Genomic DNA, 23,256 nt, shown 5'->3' on the forward strand with positions numbered 1-23,256 from the left:
CAAAAGTTCAAAACAGGAACCAGCAAGAAATTACTTAAAAAAAACCATGAACAACAGAGATTCAGCATTTCAGATGAGGGAGAGGGAGCTCAGATCAGGGCTGAGCACTGGCGTAAGCTCAGCCAAAACAGAGGCCGAAGCGTGGTGATAACAGCAGGCTGGAGCAAAAACAAGGGCTTGAGGCAAGCTCGACCAAGCGACGAAGAGGGAGTACCGCGGCGGAAGCACGGCGATACAGAGGCGGCGGAAGCTCAGAACAGACGCGGAAGCTCAAAACTGACGGGAAAGCGAGGCGAGCAGACGCGTTTCGACGACCATGGGTGCAGTGCGGACGGCGGAGGCGCAGATCGCGACGGCGGCGGTAGTGCGGTGGCGGTGACACAGCTTGAAGAAGAAAGTGGCATTGGAGGCTAGGTTTTGTAATTTTGTTGAGAGAAGGAAGCAGATACGGTGAGTGAGAGAGACAGAGAGGGAGTCTGGGTTAGGGAGGCGTCTTTTATTTATTTTTTTTTGTTGAAAAGGGAAAACCGGCCGGGTCCCGGTTCGTTCCGATCGGCCGGTTCTCGGCTTATTAATGGTTTTTAAATTAACGATTTTCAGATACTAATCGAACCGTGATTGTTGTCGGTTCACGATTAGACCGGTCGGACCGGTCGGACCGGTCCGGTTTTCAGAACCTGGTATATATACATTGATAATTGATTTATGAGTGTACAAGAAAAGTGAAACAACTTGTTGGTATGAAACGGATGGAGACTGTACCAGATGCAACTGTAAAATATCTTTGCTGCAAATCGTTTTATTTTGTTCTATATTTTAGAGCTTATGTTTCTGTAGACTGTAGTATTCTAACTTGATCTGTAAATAGAAATGAGAAAAGCAAGATGTACTAGTCAGACCATATTATAAATGAAATTGAAATATCGTAAAGTTGTTATATATATATATTCTGTTTTATACATTTATCTTATTCATTGTGCTTCAAATTGAAGAGTAACACTGTAAAGTAGACAAGTAGGGAAACAAGTAGTGTAAAGTGTAAACTGTAAAGTGGCGGAAGTTCCCAAATTCAACAACAAAGAAAGTAACAGCGACAGGATTGATGGAATTAAAACGTCTTAAACATTGTTTCTTGCGTGATTATTGGAAAGAAAAAGACTCTCAATACTTTGCTGCCATCTGTAACATAAAACTTTATGAGCTATATAGTCACTGACTTTGACCCGCAAATTGTCAATATTGAATAAAAACTAATTAAAAATAATATAATTCTTTATTTTTACTCACTATGTTACATCAAATCATTTTTTTTTATCAAAGATAAGAGACTCGAACCCGCAACCTCTTAATTGAGTATGAGAAGACTATGCTAGTTAAGCTATTACTCATTAGCATGTTACATCACATCATTATAATTATAGTTTGTTTGTAGTTACATGTTCAACGGTCCCTAGATATTGTTTCATTTGCTGCTAATATCTTTTTAGGACACGTTTTCAGTCTTTGGCATTGTTTGCTCACTGATTTCATATTTATTACTTGTATAACGACCGTGGCTTCTGAAGCCAGGCGTCAATCTCTCAATTAACCAGAATAAAAAAAAAGAAAATGGGGGAGTAACGTAAACACGTTACATTCTCCCCACATCTTCTCCCTCTGTTATCTCTCTTTCATTTTCTTTTGAAACTCTAAATCCCACCTTCCCCTTCTTCTTCTCATAGATAGCCAACTTACTCCTTCTGCTCCGGATAATATCTGGCCATTCACGCTCTGTTTATCGCTCTCCCTATCTCCCAAATCCTCATTTTCTTAAGGCATATCTCTCGCTCCCGAACGCCGTATCTTCAACATCGTTTTTGTCAACCTCCGTGTGAAAACCCTAACCCACCGAGCTAAGCGGAGAGATGCCGGCAATGCTGAGAGACTGGGATCTCTGTTGCGGGCTTCAGACTCTCACGAAGAGCGTTAGCCCGGCGGCTTGCTTCAAGGCAACTGACGAATCGCATCGCACTTCCTCAGCAACGGCGGTTGCAGCTACAAAGGTCCAATCATCATCTTTTCAGGCGTCTTCGTTGTCGATTGGTAATGGCTCCCTATCCCTCGAATTCAAACCGTGTCTTCTTCCATCTTTTTATTCAATATTATGCCTATCACCTATTTCTTGATCTCTCTCTTTAATATAGCTGCCTGTGCGATTAGGGTTCATGGAAAAGGATCCTGGGAACAAATTTTTTTTGGTCTGATTTGTCAGATTCATTTAAAGATCGGTGGTAGTTCTCAAGAGGAAATCAGCCTAGGGTTCATGTCACTTTTCCTCTCTCTTATCTTGGGAAACAACAAGTTAGGTGGGAATTTTTACGGCGGCCCTGTCCTTTCTCTGTCCCCTTCCATCATGTGGTGTGTTTCACTGTTCAGTCCGAATTTTCTGTGATGTAGGTATGTAGTGGTCATGACTTGTTTCAGATTTTTTTATATTTGTTTACTTTGATAGTCAAGTTTCCTTTCAATTAACAGGATTTGTTTTTGTCCCTGTTTGAGCGTTCTTTTCTGATTCTGTTTTGGAAATTGGGTTTTTTGTTTTGATATAAGATGTTGCGTTCCAGTAACAGTAATTGTTTTTGGAACTGTTTATCCATTCCCTTCTGATTTCCTTTTAAAAATTGGGTGGTTTTGTTTGTATCGCTGCTTGTGTGATAGATGAAACAAATGAACTATGCTTAGTGTCAACTGATTCAGTAAAGCTTCTCTCTAATCTCACCCGTTGGAAGGAATGTTGGAAGATAACACTCAGAATCATCAGAATATGGAGTTTAATTGATTATACGGATCTGAATGAAGAACATGCTTTTCTTCAGCTTCTGATAATGGATAAAGAAGTTAGTTATTATAGCTATTTTGATAGTATTGTTGAATAAGTTTGTATAGCAAAATTTTAGTCACTTTAATTAGTCATTTGAATTGGATAATAACTGTTCAATGCACAGATTTAATCATGCTGGTTCAGATGCTTTTTGAAATTGGCTTTAACTAAAAGTTTTATATGATGTTGACTAGAAACATAAATTGAGTTTACTACTACACATGTGTGGAGTGTAAGTGTTGATATTTTCTTATCTTATTTGTTATCAGTTTTAATGTGTTCTTTGGGGTTTTTATTTGTATGTGAAAATTCTAAAATATCTTCAATTTTCTAACTGATTTAAGGTGCTGGAAATGACATGCTTTAAAGTTTCTCAAATAATTTTTTACTCATAAGGTCTCAAATTTCTGTATAATTTGTTCTTACTTTTGGTTAATGATTTGGACCGTTTTTTTCGGGTGTGAAAAATTTGAAATTGTGTTTGACTTTGTGTTCTCGGTTTTCCTTTGTTGTTTTGTAGATTTTATTCCAGGCTGAAAATGCTAGAATAATTGCAATAACTAATGGGATTCTTATTTGTAAGGTTCATGTTGATTTTGCAATTATCATTAACTTTTAATTTATTTTTTTTCCGAAGATTTTACATGCAAAGTGATTGAGAGTCAAATTTGGTTTTGTTGCTTTTTTTTTTAGTTACCCGTTCTTCAACTGTGCAGCAACTTTTGGGTTCAGAGAAGATGGTTGGCAAAGTTAAGTAAGATGGTTTTTGTAATTTTAGAAAATAAAAATATTTTGTTTTTATATTATCAAAGTGGCAAAGTATTGAACTAAATAAGATGGTTTTTGTAATTTTAGAAAATAAAAATATTTTGTTTTATATTATCATTGGGTTTTTATCCTATAATATTTCAGCCTTATTTCTTCTTGGGTATTGAACTAAATAATTAATTAGTATTGTTGTTCTGTCTTTTTTTTTTTTACCATTTGCTTCAGATTGGAGCTATTTATCTCTTATATTTCTAACTGTTGAATGATGTCTTTTTAAGCATTTAATTTCGGAAAACTATTGTGTTAGAACGGTGGAAAATTCTTTAAAAATCTGTATGATGTAATTTCAACTGCTGGGTTCCTTTATTTTATTCTTTGTTGTTTCTCTGATCTTTTGGTTTTTATTTTCTTGGGTACTTATTATATCAATGCATATTTTGTTTCCCGCTTTTCTGATGTGTTATGAGTGATAGGCGTGATGGATGAAGATTTGTTTTTGATGGTCCGCTCTGGTGTTTGCAGTGACGGTGGTGGCACTACTAGGTATGACCCTTCATTCATATTATTCTGTTTTTTGTTATATTTCATTTTAAATTTCACCTTTGTGGGCTTGATACGGTCCAATTTCAATTGCTGCCTTCCTCATTTTGTATGTTGAGAAGTTGTTACATGTTTCCTTACTACTGTTTATTTTCTTTTTTTATGTTTTCCTGATGTTCTTTCTACTTCAATTTTTCACATGTCTATTTTTTTTTTTAATTATTCCACACAATGGAATTGGAAGTCAAATTTATCTATCTACTTTTTTTGTTTTTTAGTTTTTTTTTTCTTGTGTGTTTTTGTAACTAGATTTGGTTTTAGATTTAGTTATTTATTTTTTTTGTAATTTCAGTTACAATTGATTGAATTGTTTTTTCATTCCTTGAGTATTGGTAATGTATTTAGAAGATAATGGTATGTGTGTCTTTTTATTTTGGTTAGTGCTGATTTTTGTTAAAAAATATTTTATACTTTATAGATGATAGATGATTTTTTATTTGATATCTTATGTTTCTTTATGGTTATTTCTTTGTTATTTTTTGTGGGCCTTACTCTCTTTTGTTTATTTCTTTCTCTCTTGATTGAATCTTTTATTTTTTTAGTTTTCTGTTTCTATTGGGGTAAATAATGGGGTTGTTATTTCTACGTGATGTCCATGTTGATTTTATAGGTATCGTAAACAATTTTTTTATTTTCGTTGTTCTGAATTTTTGGACAGAAAAGATTTGAGAGTGAAATTTAGCTTTGTGCCTTTTTTATTTTTTTCATATTAAAATTATTTGTTGTTAGTCACCAGATTTCATTTGTATAAAATTAGTAAGAATTTGATGTCATGTTGATTTTACAAGTATCATGAACATTTTATTTCATTTTTTTTTTCTAAAATTTTGCACACAAGGCTTGAGAGTCAATTTTAGTTTCTTGCATTTTTTTTAATTATAATTAATGCTACTGTATATTTTGAATGTTCAATTTCAAATATCTATTAGTTGTTTTCTTTTTTTTCCCGCCCAAATTAAAAAGTTTAACTATTTCAAAGATTCAAGTTTCTCAGTTGTATATTGCTAGATATACCCCTCCCTCCCCATTTTTTTTTATCTTGTGTTAACTGAACCTACTATATTGTGTGTGCTAAAGTGTCATTCTCTTAAAAGAAAATCTGCCTATTGCCATGAGAGAAGGTGGTGATGTGTTTATCTTGTGTTAAGTGAAGCTACTATATTGTGTGTGTGATCAAGTTGATGAGAGTGAGAAGGTGATGATATATTTATTTGCTTATACAATGTGCTAACTTTTATTGTTTGGTTTTTTAGACCTATTTGTATTAATTTGTCTAATTTGGTTTTAATTTTAATGGATTTATTGAAATTAGGAATATGTTCTTGGCTTTACACAAGGTTGTGCTCAGGATTAGAAAAAGGAAAAGCCTCCTTGAAGAGGTTGACAAGATCCTTGAAGCTCAAATTTGATGATGCTAATGCTTTTGAGGATGAATCTGCATCTGGTGAGGGGGTTCAAGTGACATGGTTTTGCATGTCATTTAACTAGAGCTACTGATTAGGATTTATAGGGCATTAGATATAGGTGATGCAAATGTGTCCACTCTTCTTTGGTATGTAATGTGAATGTTTTTTAGTTGTCTCAAATTTAATTATGTAGTTCTTTATCTTTGCAGTGCAGCTCTATATAGGCCAATAAAATGCAGTAGCTCTTTAGTGATATATATTAGATTTTGTTTTGGCAAATGATTTATATTTGAAGAGTTATATATATACTGTGTTGCGAATTTTATTCAAGAAAAAATTGAGAATCTAGTTGAAAATGATAATTGATGAGAATTTATATGGCTTGTGTTGAATGTTTTCTTAGAAGAAATATAAGAATTAATTATAGAAATTGAGAAGGATATTTAAATGATATTATTTTGAGTTGTTTTGAACGACTTTTAAAGAAGACAGAATGACTGATATCGGTTATTGAGAGAACATAAAGTAATAATTACTTGCCTAACTCTAAATAGATAGCTAGGTTATCTAGATTAGGTTGAGAAAAAAAATCAATTTGAGAAAAGGTCATTATGTTTTTTCGGTTGGATAAGAAAAACTACCATTATGATTACCTTCTATACGTTAAGTTAGAGTATGTTATTAGATTTACACTACATTTAGATAGAGGATCGAAGGTTTAACCATTTTTCTAAAAATTAGTTAGGTTGAAGGTATTCAATGATATTGTGATTTCAAAACACATCTCAAAACACATCACACTTCTGACGTTTTATGTTTTTCATTTTTTTTTTTCATATGAAACTAAAGCTAAGTGTAATCCTTTTTTTTGAGTCTGTTCATTCTATTTACTTCTTATTCTTTTATTTTTATTCTTTAGCTAGCAATATTATGAGCGAGTCATTTACACTTGTTATAGAGAATAGAACATTTACAATGAAGAGGAAAAGAGGCGAGATCTTTGCCACAAGAAACGGTTAATTAATTCTCTTGGTAATGATTATTTCTTTTGTAGTAGATTTTTTTTTTTAGTTTTAGTAATAAATTTATTTGTATTTTTTTTTTTTTATAGATCAAGAGACCTTTTTATTCGAGAATGTACTAACTTCTCATGGGTCAATATCCAACCATATATATATATAGAAAAGGTTTATTTGAGTTATGATTTCTATTTGTAGAAGTGATTGTCAAGATGGGATTCAAACTGATTGGTTGACAACTGAGTTTTTGAATCAGATTACATGTTAAGGAATACCAAATCATGTTCTTAAATTGAAAAAAGATGCTCCTATTATTTTGCTAAGGAACATAGATTAGGCAAATGAATTGTGTAATGGAACTCGATTCATTGTTCAAGATCTTGGAAATAATATTATTAGTGCTAAAATTGTATCTGGAAATAACATTGGTGACAAAATTTTTATTCCTCGGATGAATTTAGTACCCAGTGATCCTAGTATTCTTTTTAAATTTCAATGTAGGCAGTTTTCAATTAGTCTTTGTTTTGCGATAACTATTAATAAGAGTCAAGGGAAACTTTGTCTCTGGTTAGTATTTATCTTCGACGAGTTTTTCTCATGGACAGTTATATGTTGCGATATCTAGAGTGACAACAAGATTAGGATTGAAGATATTATTGTCTAATGAAGATGATAAATATTGGAACTTTACATCTAATGTTGTGTATAAGGAAATTTTTCAAAAAATATAATTGGTAAGTGGATTATTTAACAGAATTCTTTGTTTAGTATATTTTTTTTTCATATCCTATAGATTCTACTTTTTCCTAATTCCTATTGTCTTTTGCATTTGGGGTTTGTTTTGTTCCATATACCTTAAATTCTATATTTGGTTATCGTTCAGAAGAAGCGTCGTGGATCTACTGACTGAGTGTTCTTTGTTGATATGCATGTCTAACATTGCTCACAATGGATTTGGATTAGGGTGCTGTTGATGATTATCACCACCTTATTAGAGGGAAACAAAATATATATTTAAAAAGTTTTACTATTATTGTTTTAGTTCAGTTGTATTTATTTGATGTCTATTTTAAAACATAAAAATTTCTATACTAATGTAAAAAGTAATAATACGAGAAAAATAAAAAAAATGAACTTATGTCGTGAATAAAAATTTTTTACCCATGCAACGTTGGAGATATTAATTGCAAGTAAAGAAACGTTAGCACAAATTATATACTATGGAGAAGTTTTTAAGTGTACCGTCGTATTGGTATTTCAGTAATTTTTAACCGTTGATCTTATATATATATATATTTTATAATTAAAATCAACAATTAAAAATCATTGAAACACCAATACTACGGTACACTTGAAAATTTTCCTATATTATATCCAATATTTTGTTACCGTAAACTTTAAGATTGTTTACCCCCTCCCCTTAATACGTTCACATCAAGTAGAAAACTACGATAATTGATCAATGCCAACCATAATTGGATTCTAAAACATCAAAAATCAAAGAAATTCAACATTCCTTCTAAAATTTTGAAAATTGGGAGAAAGAAGAGATTGGGGTAAAATAACAAGTTACTTATGAAATTATTTCAGTAGAAACGTAGAGCTCGATGCGGTGAACGTATGGTTACAAACGGTGCGGCGATCGGGGCTCGGACGGAGGAGATACAGCGAATTGAAATCATTGTAAGGGTTCGGTGTTTCTTTCTTTCCTTCCCTGGAGCTGAATGCTTTCAACGTGCTTCAGCTGAAATGAAGAGAAGATGGAGCGTTGGTTCACTTAAAAGGGCTGGTCCGGTTGGACCGACAGCTCGATTTGGGTCTGGTTCAATCGGTTCGGTCTGTTTGGTCCAATTTTAGACCGTTTTCTTTGAAATTAGTGTCAAAATTCTCGTTTCATGAGCTTTATCCTAATTTGATATAATTTTTATATTTCTAATCCTCTTTATTAAAAACTAATTTATTGACTAATTATCTACTAATTAATCGGGGTTTACATTCTACCCACCTAACAAAGAATTTTGCCCTCAAAATTCAAATCTAGTTACCTGAAAAGAGATGTGGATAGTCCTTTCGCATATCTGATTCAAGCTCCCAGGTATGTTCTTCGATACCACTTCGACTCCAAGCTACTTTTACCAATGATACTTCCTTCGCGCGTAACCGTTTAACACTAGTGTCATCAATTCTTACCGGAACTACTGGAAGTGTTAGATCTTCTCTTACTTGAATTGGTTCTGGTTCTAGAACATGACTTACGTCAGGAGTATATTTCTGAAGCTATGACACATGAAACACGTCGTGCAAATTCGAAAGATATGGCAGTGAGGCGATTCTGTAAGCCACTGGCCCAAATCTCTTCAGGATCTCAAACGGTCCAATATAACGGGGATTCAGTTTATTAGTCTTAATAGCTCTTCCCACTCCAGTGGTTGGTGTTACTTTCAGAAAGAAATGTTCTCCTTCTTCAAACTCCAAGGGCTTCCGCCTTTGGTCTGCATAACTCTTCTGACGGCTTTGGGCTATAAGCATTCGATATTTAAGAAGGAATGTTGAATTTCTTTAATTTTTGATGTTTTAGAATCCAATTAGCTTGAGGAAAATGTTCACTCTTACTTATGTGAAGTTTGGGTAAGGTGAGGATACGATAATTCTATTTTAATTTCATTGAATTTGAGCTTTGAGTATTAAATTGGATATATATGTGTTATAAATGTGTATTAGGTTGTGAATAAATAATTGGAGCTTGGAATTGTGGATATTGGAACTTGGAGGAAGCTGAGCCTAGTGTTTATTGAATTCTGGAAGGGCTGTGTTTATTATAATTAAAGTGCCTTAATCGTTACGTGGGAATCGGCCAAGGTATGGTTTAGGTTTCTTGCATTTAATATTTAATGTTCTGTGAATACTTAGGTTAGATGACCTTAAGATAAGTTGGATTGCCGGTGAACAATCAATGTTTAGGAATTTTGTTATTGAATATGATTAGTTGGTGTTTGTTGGATAATTGATGATTTGGAGAAATATGGAATTGTGGGATGTTTATGATAGAAGATTGATCAATTATGGTTTTTGGTTGGCATTGATTGATAGACTTGAATATTGAAAGTGTGATATTGTTAATTTGAGAATATGTTTTGTGTTGATTGTCAAATGATGAGGAAAAGGGAATGTCATATTGAAGAATGCAGGTTTTGTAGTAAAGGAATGGAGTTTTGATTGAAAATTGAGGTTTGGATATTTTTGTCAAGGTTGGTTTTTTACCGAACTTTGGCGAGGCATAACTTAGTTTCCAGACCTTCAATTTGTTTTCAATTTGTTTTAAAATGAAAATTGGGTTTGTGATGTTTATGCCATTCGAAGAACGGAAGGAAAACGATTTAAAACGATTGAGTTATGTCCATCGGAAGTTTGGCTGTTAAATATATGGTTATGTTGCTGGATTTTGGCAAGGTTTGCAACTCTTTGGTGATCTGCTGCTGCTTTTAAAAAGGACGTACATCCACGTGTACGCGTGGCCCAGGCATACGCGTGGAATGTGAAATTTGGTTGCGCGACTCAAGTAGTTCTACGCGTACGCGTGATGGACCAGCAAGCATGCCCACGCATATGCGTGACTCACGCGTACTCGTGACATGAGGTATCCATCTACGCGTACGCGTGAAAAAGGGGTGCGCGCGCGAGAGCTGCACTTGCCCATAGCCACGCGTACGCGTAAACCACGCACACGCGTGGACTCTATTTTCAGCAAACTTGGCTTTTAATATTTTAAACGGTGTTTCAAACTTTTAAACCTTTATCTTCATTCCATTGATCATAAATAATAGTGTTAAACCTGATAATCAAATGAAGTTAGGAAAAGAGGATAACTTGAAGGTGAAGTAAAGTTGAAAAGTGATGAATTGATTATGAGATGTTATGGACGAGTCTTATATGATACTTGATTGGATGTTCTGGTGAAAGATTATGTATGAAATTTGGCTTGAATGATTTAATGATCTGAGATACGAGGTTCCTTGGATAAAGTGTCGTGGCTTGCCACCACGTGTACCAGGTTGAAAACTCGATACTCTGTTGACCCTACGACGTAAGTGTGACCGGGCACTATATAAATTCCTGGGAATGTTACCCCCATTGAGCAATATTGATTATTTGAGATAAAGCTATGTATAGACTCTTGGGGATGCACATCGGGGGACAGTCTAAGTTCAATTTAGACTAGTCGGGTTGGCTGGATAACCGACAGATGAGCCTCATCAGCCATAGGACAGGCATGCATCATATGAATATTACTTGAATTACTTGCTTGTAATTTAATTGAGTGTGCCTATATGTACTTGCCATGTTAAATGTGTATTTGTTACCTGCAGTAATTGTAACCTTCTTGTGCTTGCCTTTATTTGTCTATTCGTCTGTGAAAATGCATGATGGAGTTGGAGGTATGGAGGAATGATAGTATGGGACATAGATTTAAGGTTAAGTTTAGTTAGGTTTAAATATTCTTAGAAAACCACCTTTTATGGCTCCTGTTTAATACTTTAAGCTCTATAATCTGAGTGTCGGCGTTCTAGGATTTCCTCTGGCATTCCCAGGACCTTATATATTATGTGCGTGGCACCTTTACCATACTGAGAACCTCTGGTTCTCATTCCATACTATGTTGTTGTTTTTCATATGCAGGTCGAGAGGCATCTCGTTAGGCGTCTGGACTCTTGAAGCGGAGTGGTTACTGGGTAGTTTTGCTGCACAGTGATGTATATAAGTACTTAGTTTTCTCTCCGCATAACTTATTCTTTTTTATCCTCTTAGAGGTTTATGGAGAGGCAGGACTGTGTATATGAACTTTTGGATTTTGGATATGTATGTATGTATGTGTAAATATTCTCCGGCCAGTCTTGACTTCGCGGGCTGAGTTAGGAGCTTGTTATCTTGTATCTGTGGCACTCTATTCCTACTTATATTATTTTATGTTTAGTAATTATGATTTTCTTAGCACGGAAGTTAACTTGTATCTTGAGCGTTGCGCTTTTATTTCGCGATTTTTATTTCCTCTATTCTTCAAGGCTCCTAGCATATTATAATTCTTCTGCTATTATATATACTCATTTTATTTTAGAGGTCGTAATACCACACCACCTCTGTTTTACGACTTAAGCGTAAAGCTTAGTGTGATAGGGCGTTACATTATGGTATCAGAGCAGTTCGTTCCTATAGAGCCTGAGAGACGGACTGATTATGCTTCTGTGCATACTCTGTGTGTGACTATATGCTACTTAAGATATCTGACTGGTATATGTAGCATACATGTTCGTGAGTATGCATTTGGGATTTTAAAACATTAAACTTGAGATATTGTGACTGATCACCTTAATATCAATTGTTTGGTGTGAATAAGAACCAAATGTCGTCTCGCGGATCCGAGCGAGGTGCCCAGAGGGAAAATCTTAGGACCGAACCGATGGAAGCTTGGGTGCTGGTACAAGCAATGTAGGGCAATACTACAGGTCTATGACCTTTACTAATTTCCTTCAGAGTGGTCCACCTCGGTTTAATGGAAATGTCAATGCATTGGAGGCTGATCGGTGGTTTTGAGACGTGGAGAGATTTTTGTACATTCAGCATGTTCCTGAAGTACAGTCAGTGGAAATAGTGACCCACATGTTAGAGGGAGATGCTCAAAAATGGTGGCAGAAGTTATGTCATACCCTGCAGATGGAATTATCAGATATCCCTTGTAATAGATTCAAGACAGAATTTTACGGGAAATATTTTTTTGCATGCACTTCGCACTGCAAAGAAGTTGGAGTTAATGCAGTTGAAGCAAAAGAATATGTATGTTGCTGACTATACTCGTGAATTAAACAACCTGTGCTGCCTCTCAAGAGCTTGTCAAGGAAATCCAGCTGACTATGAGGAATGGAAGTGTGCTCAGTATGAGAAAGGACTTAGGAGAGACATCTTTAACTATGTGTATCCGTAAAGGTTAACGAATTTCATTGAACTGGTTAAGAAGAGTCAATTAGCAGAAAATTACTTCATGAAGTGGGCGATGCTACAGGAAGGCTATGGGAAGACTGCTCCAGATGAGCCATATAGAACTGGGCTAGATGAATGCTACAAGTGCGGGAAGCTGGGGCACACGGCTCGAGACTGTCCACACATGAAACGGCGGAATGTAACCGAAACCGATTCTCAGACTCGAGGTATCCATGAATTAGTCGTTGAATTCTGAAATTTCTTGCATATCATTAATATGTGATATTTATTCGTTATGTGTGACGTGCGTTGGTAATTGTAAAGCTCAAGTCGATAATTGGTCGAAGGGTATTAGTTGTTAAGACGGAGTAATGTTTAGTCAATTTAGAAGGGTGGATCGGTTTGAAGTTATGTTAGGTTTAAAATGGATAAGGGTTACAGATGAAGATATTCCAAAAACTATTTTTAGGACACGTTATGGTCATTATGAGTATGCGGTGACGTCTTTTGGATCGACTCATACTCCGGTAGTATTCATGGATTATGTGAACATGATTTTCCGGCCGTACCTAGACAAATTTGTTATTATCTTCATCGATGATATTCTTGTTTATCCTAAAACTGAAGAAGAGCATACTGATCATTTGCGAACCGTACTGTAAATTCTGAGAGACAGAAAGTTTTATGCAAAGTTATCTAAATATGAGTTTTGGAAGAGTGAGGGGAAGTTTCTCGGTCATGTAGTAAGCAAGCAAGGAATAGCTATGGATCCTGATAAGATGGAAGCAGTAATGAATTGGGATCGACCAACTTCAGTGACAGAGATTCGGAGTTTCCTAAGTTTGGCGGATATTATCGGAGATTTATTAAGGGATTTTCATAGCTCGCCTTACCTTTAACTAAGTTAACTTGGAAGGATACACCTTTTGTCTGGTCTCTGGAATGTGAAGAGAGCTTTCAAGTATTGAAGCACAGATTACTGCACTCGTGTTGGTATTGTCTGTACCAAGTGAACCGTTTGAAGTGTACTGTGATGCATCTTTGAAAGGTTTGGGGTGCGTTCTGTTGCAGTACCAGAATGTTGTAGCATACGCCTTACGGCAATTAAGGCCACATGAGATGAAATATCCAACACATGATTTGGAGCTAGCTGCTGTTGTGTTTGATTTAAAGATCTGGAGACACTACCTCTATGGCGTTAAGTTTCATATTTTCTCAGACCATAAGAGTTTGAAGTATATTTTTGAGCAGAAAGAGTTGAATATGCGTCAGAGGAGGTGGATGGAGCTTCTAAAAGATTATGATTTTGAATTGAATTATCATCCAGGAAAAGCGAACGTTGTGGCAGACGCCTTGAGTCGGAAATCTTTATATGCAGCTTGGATGATGCTACGGGAAGAAGAATTACTAAGGGCATTTCAAGGTTTGAATTTGGAAGTTAGAGAAGAATCTGGAATTTTGTGTTTGAGTTAGTTGCAGATTTCAAGTGATTTTAAATCAAAACTTCTGAAGGCTCATCGAGACAGTAAAGCGTTACGTAAGGTATTACCAGCAATTGAACAAAGAAAACAGTGGAGAGTGTCAGAAGGACAAGATGGTTTGTGGAGGTTCAAGAACCGGATTGTTGTGCCAGATATTGGAGACCTGCGACAGAGTATCTTGAAGGAAGCTTATAAGAGTGGATTCTCATTCATCCAGGGAGCACTAAAATGTATCAAGATCTGAAAGCGATGTTCTGGTGGCCAGGTATGAAGAATGATGTGGCATTGCATGTATCTAAATGTTTAACGTGTCAGAAGGTTAAGATTGAGCATCAGAGACTATCAGGGACCCTTCAGCCTTTGGAGATTCCACAATGAAAATGGGAGAGTATCGCAATGGATTTTGTGATAGGTTTGTCTAGAACACGGTCTGGTTGTGACGCTATTTGGGTGGTTGTGGATCGATTGACGAAATCAGCTCACTTTCTTTCTATCCGAATAAGTTGTACAATGGAAGAATTAGCTCGAATGTATATTAGAGAGATTGTCAGGTTGCATGGCGTGCCTTCTACCATTATATCTAACAGGGATCCTTGCTTTACATCAAGGTTTTGGAGATCTTTTCAGCGTGCATTTGGAACTCAGCTAAGTTTGAATACTGTGTATCACCCTCAGACAGATGTTCAGTCAGAGAGAACTATCCAGACCTTGGACGATATACTAAGGGCTTGTGTTTTGGACCAGCCAGTGAGCTGAGATCGGTATATGCCATTAGTGAAATTTACTTATAATAATAGCTACCATGCGAGCGTCGGAATGGCTCCATATGAAACTCTGTATGACAGGAAATGTCAATCTCCGCTATGTTGGTATAAAACTGGAGAAAGAAGTTTGTTAGGGTCAAAAATGATAGCTGAAACCACTGAACAGATAAAGAAGATTCGTAGTCAAATGCTTATAGCCTAAAGCCGTCAGAAGAGTTATGCAGACCAAAGGCAGAAGCCTTTGGAGTTTGAAGAAGGAGAACATGTCTTTCTGAAAGCAACACCAACCACTAGAGTGGGAAGAGCTATTAAGACTAAGAAACTGAATCCCCGTTATATTAGACCATTTGAGATCCTGAAGAGAATTGGGCCAGTGGCTTGTAGAATCGCCTTACTGCCATATCTTTCGAATTTGCACGACGTGTTTCATGTGTCACAGCTTCGGAAATATACTCCTGACGTAAGTCATGTTCTAGAACCAGAACCAATTCAAGTAAGAGAAGATCTAACACTTCCAGTAATTCCGGTGAGAATTGATGACACTAGTGTTAAACGGTTACGCGCGAAGGAAGTATTATTGGTAAAAGTAGCTTGGAGTCGAACTGGTATCGAAGAACATACCTGGGAGCTCGAATCAGATATGCGAAAGGACTATCCACATCTCTTTTCAGGTAACTAGATTTGAATTTTGAGGGCAAAATTCTTTGTTAGGTAAGTAGAATGTAAACCCCGATTAATTAGTAGATAATTAGTCAGTAAATTAATTTTTAATAAGGAGGATTAGAAATATGAATTATATCAAATTAGGATAGAACTCATCGAAACGAAAATTTTGACACTAATTTCGAAGAAAACGGTCCAAAATTGAACCAAACAGACCGAACCGGATCCGAACCGGGTTGTCGGTCCAAATGGACCAGCTCTTTTAAGTGAACCCACGGTCCATCTTCTCCTCATTTCAGCTGAAGCACGTTGAAAGCATTCAGCTCCAGGGAAGGAAAGAAAGAAACACCGAACCCTTACGGTGATTTCAATTCGCCATGAATCCACTTTCTCAGGTGCACCATGCAGCTTTTTGCCAAAATTACTAACTTCCTTTTTATGTTATGGTTTCATGGATTCTGTGCTTTCTTTGCAGAGGTTACTGAAGATGGTGGATGGTATAAATTTCAAGGACTTTGTGGCATTCTTATCTGCTTTTAGCGCTAAAGCTACTGCACAGCATAAAATTGAACGTATGTGTATCTATCTCTACCGCTCAGAATTGGAGTACTTTCTCTCTGCACAATTTTGTAAATGTAATTCCAAAATTGTTATTGCCGTTGAACATGCTCCCTTCAAGTTATATTCCTTTGGATTCTTATGTTTACTGAGTTATATAAAAAATGGAAAAACACTATTCATAGCTCAAACATTCGTGACACATGTATAAAAATACGATTTTTACCAATTACTTGTGTATTTAAATTGTTTTTTAATTAACAAAACAAAGAGAAGAAAATACTGATGTCAAATCGGTGGTTATTATAAAAGGTGTAGATATAATGGGATTGAAATAAATAATCAATAAAAATGTGGTTGACGGGTACCTGGCTACCGGCAAGGTGCTAGTGTTACAGAGAAGTTCTAACTTGTGTCCTTAGAAGTAGTTTTAATCAGAAGATGTAGAGTAGGTAAAAAATGCTGAATTTTTTCTCAGTTTATATACAAGCATAATATAGTTTGTTTAGTTGTTATGGTTCCATTGATTCATAGCTCACTCTCAAAGAACTTCAGGTCTGTCATTTGTTTGAATCGAATGGCGGTAACTAGGTTTACTTGTCCATGGCATTGTGTGGTTTGCTTTTAGTGGCGGTAACTAGGTTTACTTGTTTGTCTATGTTGCAGTTATTTTCAAAGTATATGATTCGGACCGTAATGGGAAGGTGCTTTCAATGATATACTGGAAGTCCTAAAAGATTTGTCTGGTTCATTCATGTCTGATGAACAGAGAGAGGTATCACCAAAGACTATACATGTCCCAATTTTAATTTCATCTTGCTATTCTAAATGAGTGATTTGGTTTTGGTCTCTGTTCTTTGATTTGCAGCGAGTTTTGAGCCAAGTTCTCAAAGAAGCCGGATACACAAAAGACTCCTCTTTGACATTGGACGACTTCATTAAGGTTTGTAAGTTTTATAATATTCTTTTCTGGACATGGTTTATTAGAGACGGTTTAATGGTCATTAGCGGATGGAACTACAGAATCAAGTAGAAAAAAAGAATGATGCCTTCAGAGAGGGATTTTTTTCTTATGTGAAAGCATTTCAGAAAAATCAACTTTTCTTGTGCCTTCTTAATCGAGAAATTTGGCCTAATTGCAAATATCAAGAACTTGTCTGTTAGAAGACTCCATTTTTAGGCTCTTCCGTTTCTTTCTATTTCTGGATATTGTTTAATTCTTGTTTCCCATCTGTCACAGGTTCTTGGCCAATCCGAACTAAAAATGGATGTTGAAATCCCTGTTGATTGAAAATGGCTTGATGTATTCTTTACTGTTCTTGAAAGGAAAAAAATTGTAATCTGTATTCTGTATTCATGAGATTCGTGTAATATAGCTCTTGTGGAAATGGAATTTGCACAAATACTGTTATCTCCTTGGGGTTCTTGACTTCTTGTATCATAGTTCTCTTAGGCCAAGTTAAGTTACTAACTCAGGACAGACATACAGAGATTCTTAGAGGCAGGCAACTGTCTTTGTATTTTTTGTCCCGAGACACTTGTTAAGACAACCTTAGAGCCACTAGTTGATTTCAGGTTTATAGTTTAATTTATTTAATTTTTCATTTTCCTTGAAATCTTTTCAATAATTTTCAGTTTCCTGAATTCAAATGAGGCAACTTTTGCTACTTGAAGCTTCCAATTTTTGATGATTTATATGATTTCTTTCTCAGTTCTCACTGCATATTTAAATTCTTCTTACTGTGCCTTTTCAGCGGTCAGAAATTATCTCTTCAGCACAAGCTAAAAGCAGCTTCATTGAATGTTAGAATTGTAAGATTATTGAATGTTAGAATTGTAAGATTAATGTTCTTTTCTAGGCTCTTATATGTCTTGTTGGCAGGGCTTATATTCATTATAAGAATAAAGAACATGCATATTGTTATGGTTAGTGGTTTCTGTGATTAACTTGTTACTAACAGTTCCATAACTAATTAATATGTTAACTAATCTCTATGGAAAAAATCCTTTAAAATGAGGGAAATTGTAAAGTGACAAACTAAGGAGTTAACTATTATTGAATTTATAATTTCTATCATGTGTGGGTTTTACTATCTTGATTTAAAGGTAATTAAGCTTTCACTTTAGAAGAATTTGATCCAATCTCTATATTTTTGTCGTTTTAACTTGTTCAAATTTTGAATGCCAAACTAAAAATAGTACTGCATATATTGCAACTAAGGTCAATTAGTAGTGGCAATAATTTAATCATGCATGGTTTTTACTCACTAGTTTTTTCCAAACATAAACATGTTTCTATTTACTAGGAGCAATAAATTATAGCTTTTGCAATGAGAGATGCCAAGAACATCGTCAGAATTCTTTGTATTTTTTTTTTATATTATCATGTTTAGTAATTTTTTAAAATTTTGATCTTTTATCAATTTTTTTATTTATTCATGCAATACATGCAATANNNNTGTTGTATCTTCTAATAAAATTTTTAGTACTCATTGTTCATATAATTTATTTTAATATAAGTTATTGATTTTATTAGAAAGACCAAGCTAAATGCAAAAGGAATACTAAACAAGAGTACTGAACAATTATGATTAAAAGTATTAAATTTTAACACATAAATTTAAGTTCTTTTTCAAAAATATTATGATCAAAGAGTGTTAAAAAAATAATTTTGAATGGTATAAATTTATGTCATTTTTATCTAAACTTAATTTTGAATAATATAATTCAAACAATATTTATTTTACTATAATATATTTTGATAAAAAATTACCAAATATAAATGATCTTAACGTCAACACAAAAAGTCATGTCCTACAACCTGAAACAGTACAGTTACGGGATGACTTGACGTTTTGAGTACCACCCGTGCAAATAGTCGACCGGAGTATCAAACAGCCGAGAGGCAAGGAGGTTCCATTAGTAAAAGTTTTTTGGGGACGAGATGGTATGGAAGAACACACCTGGGAGCTAGCAAGCACAATGAAGACGGATTACCCATAGTTATTCTTAGGTGACTAAATTTTGAGGGCAAAATTTTATTGAGGGAGGGTAGAATGTAAGAACCAGATTTTCGGTAAATAGACTTTTCTGGTTGAAAAAAAAAACAAAAAATTAAAAAGAAAAAGAGAGTTACGAGGTCAAACTTGGCTTTATGAGTGTAATTAATCCCTCTAAGTCAAATTTGACAAATGGATATTAAATACTATTTTACCAATGTCTTAGTTACCACACCAAAAACTATTAAGCTGCAAAAACGCTTTTAGTGATGATTGTGCGTGCACCAAGAAAAAATCTAGTAACCGAAAACCTCAGAACCAGTGGTAAAAGTAATTTCTACTAAGTAAATGTGTCTCTAGATTTATATTAGCTATCTCTTCATGATTTACTTCTTTAAGAATAGTCATTAGCCATTAATTATTTTACTACCCGGTAAAAGTTATTCGAACCGAATTTCTGCCTAGTATTCCGCAAATGACTCCTAGAGGCCCCGAATCCTCTTGCTTGCTACCAAAGTAACTCGGCCTCCCACTCTTAGCCTCCGGACTGAGATTATCTCAGCCTCTCACCCCATCTCTTATGTGTTTTTAACCACGAGTAATTAACCGCGGTTAACTGCAAATAAACACGTCATTATGATGCTGACTGCGTTTCTTCGAAATCACGCCCCTTCTCTCTTGCCATCAACCCATTTTTCTCTAATTTTTTCAGCCCTCTTTTACCACATTTAATTAGTTTAGACTTCAAATTTTATTTAAGACAATCACCAAGCAAAAACTCAATAACATTTTACCATAAAGAGAGAGAAAAGAACCGTGAGTGAGAGAGGAGAAACAGAGAAAATTATGCACATACTACCTACGTTTTCAACCTCTTATCTCACCATTCATACACTATTCTTCAAGGACTCAAACCATACAAGCACAAACTCTTGTCTGTTTTCGCCAATCTTTGCGTTTATACCGAATTTCAGCTAGGTAAACTCTTGTTCTTTCTCCTTTCTTTTTCTTTAAAAAAAATAACAGTAGCTATGATGAATCCTTACTCTGCTCTATGTATAGAGAACTCCTCTTGAAGCACCCATGGAGCACGCCTAAGGAATTAAGGAGTTTCGAGCTCACAGTGGTTGAATTTGGACATTTTGCGACACTTTAGGCCCAAAAACGAAACTCACCACCGCCAACTGTGTTTCTGCGTTTGTATGCACATTTTTTAGTATGAAAAAGGTTTACTAACTAAATTACATCAGAGGTTAGAGTTAGGATTAGTTAGGGTATGGCTGTGCTTGTTTTCGGTACTTATATGAGCCACTTTGTGGTGAATTTGTGCTTGTTTTGAATTTTTGGAAATTTTGTGAGTTAACAATGTTTGTCTTGCTAAATATGTGTAACATACTGTTATATTACCTCTAGATTTTGTGTGAAAATAGCTGGAAACATGGAAGCGCTTGGGGTTTAAGTTTCAAGCTTTAAACGTCACAAAAAGTGAAGAAAAATATAAAACTGCATCTCTGAAATTTTCAGTCATTAAGAGCACAAAAATTATGATAGAAAAGAGTTAAAAAGTAGTTACAAAAATAGTTTTAATCCTATGGAATGAAGGTGGAAAGGTAAAAAGGTTGTTATGGTCATTTTTTGGTAAAAAGAGAGTTAAAAATATATTTTAAATGAAAAATAAGTAAAATTCTGAATTTAGTGTCATTAGGGGTACAATAGTAATTATATAAATTATTTGGGTCAAGATTATAATTATAAAAAAGTTTCGGGTCTAAATAAAAGCTTTAGTAAAACTTAAAAGTAAAACGGTAAAAAGTAGTAACTATAATAAGTAAATAAATTAATAAAGGGTAAATTTGATTTTAGGTCTCTTAGGATGAAAATTGGCAATTAATAAAAATATTATGAATAATTTTAATCATAGACAACTATTAGGATTAATCCGGTAAAATTTTGATGCTAAATAAAGTTAAACGGTAAAACTAGAGTACTTAGGTGCTTATTAGTAATTTTAGGCATAAAGTCAAATTAAAAATTAATAATTAACTTAATCAAGGAGAAAAGGTATACTAGAAAAAATATGAAGATACAATGGTAAAATAATAATATTAGGGGTGAAAGCGTCATTAAAAATCTAATAAGAACGGTAAAAAGAAAAGTTAAATAAAAATGGCAAAATGATAAAATGTGACAAGGCTGAGACATTTTAAGAAAGAGCTGGGCACAAGTTTCTATAAAAGAAGGGAGGAGAAGTCCCTTAGAAATAAATTTTGTTGAGATGCGCCGCGAAAGAAGAAACTGTAAACCCTGAGGTGCTAAGAAGTACCTGGCAAAGCGTACTTCCATCCCGCCTAGCCAGAGAATATATGAACGTGGGGACGCCTGCCATATGGACTGCTACTCACTGGGAGCACCTTGTATTTTTGGGCCATTCTTTACTAGTGCCGCGATTGTATTTCGGGCACCGATGCGCGACCGACCCAATGGAGTAGCCATATCCGGACTTAGGCTGGGTAACGACGTAACGTCGGGCTGCGGGTAGCCAACCAACGCATGAGCTCATGACTTGCGTAGGACCAGACATGCATCATACTTGGTTGCTACATTCCCTTGCTTATGTCCGCTTACTTGTATATATGACTGTTATATTGTTATATACTTGTGATTGCATCTGTTTGTATGATTGATTATTATTGTGACCTTATAAACAATTAGATTTAGGCTGCGGACCCCCTTAGATTGTTCGTATAGTACCCTACTAGGAACCTTAGGTTCTCACCCCCTTTTTCCCATGTCCACAAATCAGGACCGGCATGATCTTCTTTGAGTACCCAGCGTACGGCTGATACGTGGACCCCGCAACGGGGTGCGCGGTGTGTAACACCCTAATTAGTCTAAGCTTTACCTCGCGTCGTAAAGCAAAGGTTAATCAAAGGTTACGACAGTTCTAAGCTCATACATATAATATATATAAAAGAAATAAAATAATCTAGAAGCCTGATGAAGGATATAGCTCAAAAACAGAATTTAAAAGCGCAAACATACTAAACAAGCTTCTAACTTAAAGCACAAGGATCAGATGTAATATAACCAAATATCATAGTATAATATCATAAGAATCTAGCCACGGCTCGCGGAGTTTAAGCCGGCTAGCCATATATACAGACATACGGAACCAGAAAGTAAAAACAGCTTATACAAATTTTTCTCTCTCAAAATAACTCAAAAGACTCCAAGAGTAACAGGATCTTCTGTCTCTGTCACCATCCAAGCAACTCACCGAGGTGGGTTGCGACCTGTATCTGAAAAATACAACAGAAAATATGGTATGAGAACTGGAGGTTCTCAGTATGGTAACAGTGCCCAGTGATGTAGGATATAAGACCCCGGGACGCCAAAGGCAATCCTAGACTTCATATCCATCACAAGATTTATCTTAAGGCATAAATAAAACAATAAAGCATATGTATCTAAATCTTAACATAAATAAACCGGGTACTCTATCTTAGGGGATTTCTATTCTAACCAAACACCGCTGTCCCACAGCCTTCACCAACCGATCCTCCCTGCGATCCCATCGCCACCGCTTTCCGAACCTCCTCAATCCTAGTAGAAATCACAATTATATACAATGCAAGTAAATCACAAATAGAAGCATATAAAGCAAGAAGTTCAAGTAAGCAAATAGGCATGTTATTCAATTAGGCATACAATTACAAGTCGGCAAAGCAAACATATAGATAGAAAATGCACATGATGAATGCCTGTCCTATTGGTTGTGATATCACATTGTCGGTTCAATTGCCAACCCGACACATCTCCATGAGATGTCGCCCTTCGGAATCATTATTGGGAACCCCCGAGATATAGTGCTCGGATCACTGCCCAGGATTTTGTGCCTGCATACTCTATTGATCCGAAGGGATGCGAGCGGGATACTCTTGCCACGGACCTCAAATCTCAACGCAAGCGGGACGAACCACTGCCCTTACGTTGCCGCCGCTACCTCGACAGGCGGGATCCAACCGCCGTCCCTGCCGGGCGCATAGCGTCTCATAATCTCAATTTAAAATAGTAGTTCAGTGGTTTTTTCAGAAAACATTTTCAATTCCTCAATGACTCATCATTGCACATTCGAGTTCTCGACTCCTCTCAACCACTGTCAATT

The 23,256-nt window shown here is 35.5% G+C and overlaps 3 protein-coding genes and 1 long non-coding RNA gene across 15 annotated transcripts in view; 3 read left to right on the top strand and 1 right to left on the bottom strand.

Moving 5' to 3' along the window:
* Nucleotides 1–478, bottom strand: part of LOC110263079 — a 1,210-nt gene extending 732 nt beyond the window's left edge. The window contains exon 1 of the long non-coding RNA XR_002348083.1: nt 35–478. This is a non-coding gene — a long non-coding RNA (uncharacterized LOC110263079). The remainder of the gene's footprint in view (nt 1–34) is intronic.
* LOC107645231 lies at nt 1,534–5,971 on the top strand. 12 transcript variants are annotated; one of them, XR_002348085.1, is made up of 7 exons: nt 1,534–2,082; nt 2,184–2,436; nt 2,698–2,876; nt 3,381–3,438; nt 3,554–3,614; nt 4,102–4,171; nt 5,541–5,971. XR_002348085.1 is itself a non-coding variant. In XM_021103666.1 (6 exons), exons 2-6 carry the CDS (start codon nt 2,865–2,867, stop codon nt 5,635–5,637), a joined length of 303 nt encoding a protein of 100 aa, XP_020959325.1. In that variant the 5' UTR covers nt 2,297–2,436; nt 2,698–2,864; the 3' UTR covers nt 5,638–5,964. The 12 variants fall into 12 exon arrangements, 1 of the variants encoding a protein (XP_020959325.1); XR_002348089.1 differs by lacking the exon at nt 3,554–3,614 and having other exon boundaries at nt 1,537–2,082; XR_002348086.1 differs by lacking the exon at nt 2,698–2,876 and having other exon boundaries at nt 1,541–2,082; nt 3,381–3,443.
* On the top strand, nt 14,910–15,550 carry LOC110263441. The gene is made up of 2 exons (XM_021104698.1): nt 14,910–14,996; nt 15,083–15,550. The coding sequence occupies exons 1-2, from the start codon at nt 14,910–14,912 to the stop codon at nt 15,548–15,550; spliced, it is 555 nt and encodes a 184-aa protein (XP_020960357.1).
* LOC110263080 (calcineurin subunit B-like) lies at nt 15,807–17,699 on the top strand. The gene is given in 6 exon segments (XM_021103667.1): nt 15,807–15,929; nt 16,010–16,106; nt 16,759–16,797; nt 16,800–16,867; nt 16,961–17,035; nt 17,333–17,699. Coding segments are annotated over 6 exon segments (348 nt in total). The 5' UTR covers nt 15,807–15,911; the 3' UTR covers nt 17,384–17,699.

The sequence above is a fragment of the Arachis ipaensis genome, chromosome B06 (genome assembly GCF_000816755.2).
Source record: "Arachis ipaensis cultivar K30076 chromosome B06, Araip1.1, whole genome shotgun sequence".
NCBI classification, from domain to species: Eukaryota; Viridiplantae; Streptophyta; class Magnoliopsida; order Fabales; family Fabaceae; genus Arachis; species Arachis ipaensis.

Coding starts and splice junctions, on each gene's coding strand:
- LOC107645231 (XM_021103666.1), top strand. Junction 3,444..3,553: donor ATGGGATTCTTATTTGTAAG/GTTCATGTTGAT, acceptor TTTTTTTTTTAG/TTACCCGTTCTTCAACTGTG. Junction 3,615..4,101: donor AAGATGGTTGGCAAAGTTAA/GTAAGATGGTTT, acceptor TATGAGTGATAG/GCGTGATGGATGAAGATTTG.
- LOC110263441 (XM_021104698.1), top strand. CDS start 14,910: ATGCGAGCGTCGGAATGGCTCCATATGAAACTCTGTATGACAGGAAAT. Junction 14,997..15,082: donor GTATAAAACTGGAGAAAGAA/GTTTGTTAGGGT, acceptor TAAAGCCGTCAG/AAGAGTTATGCAGACCAAAG.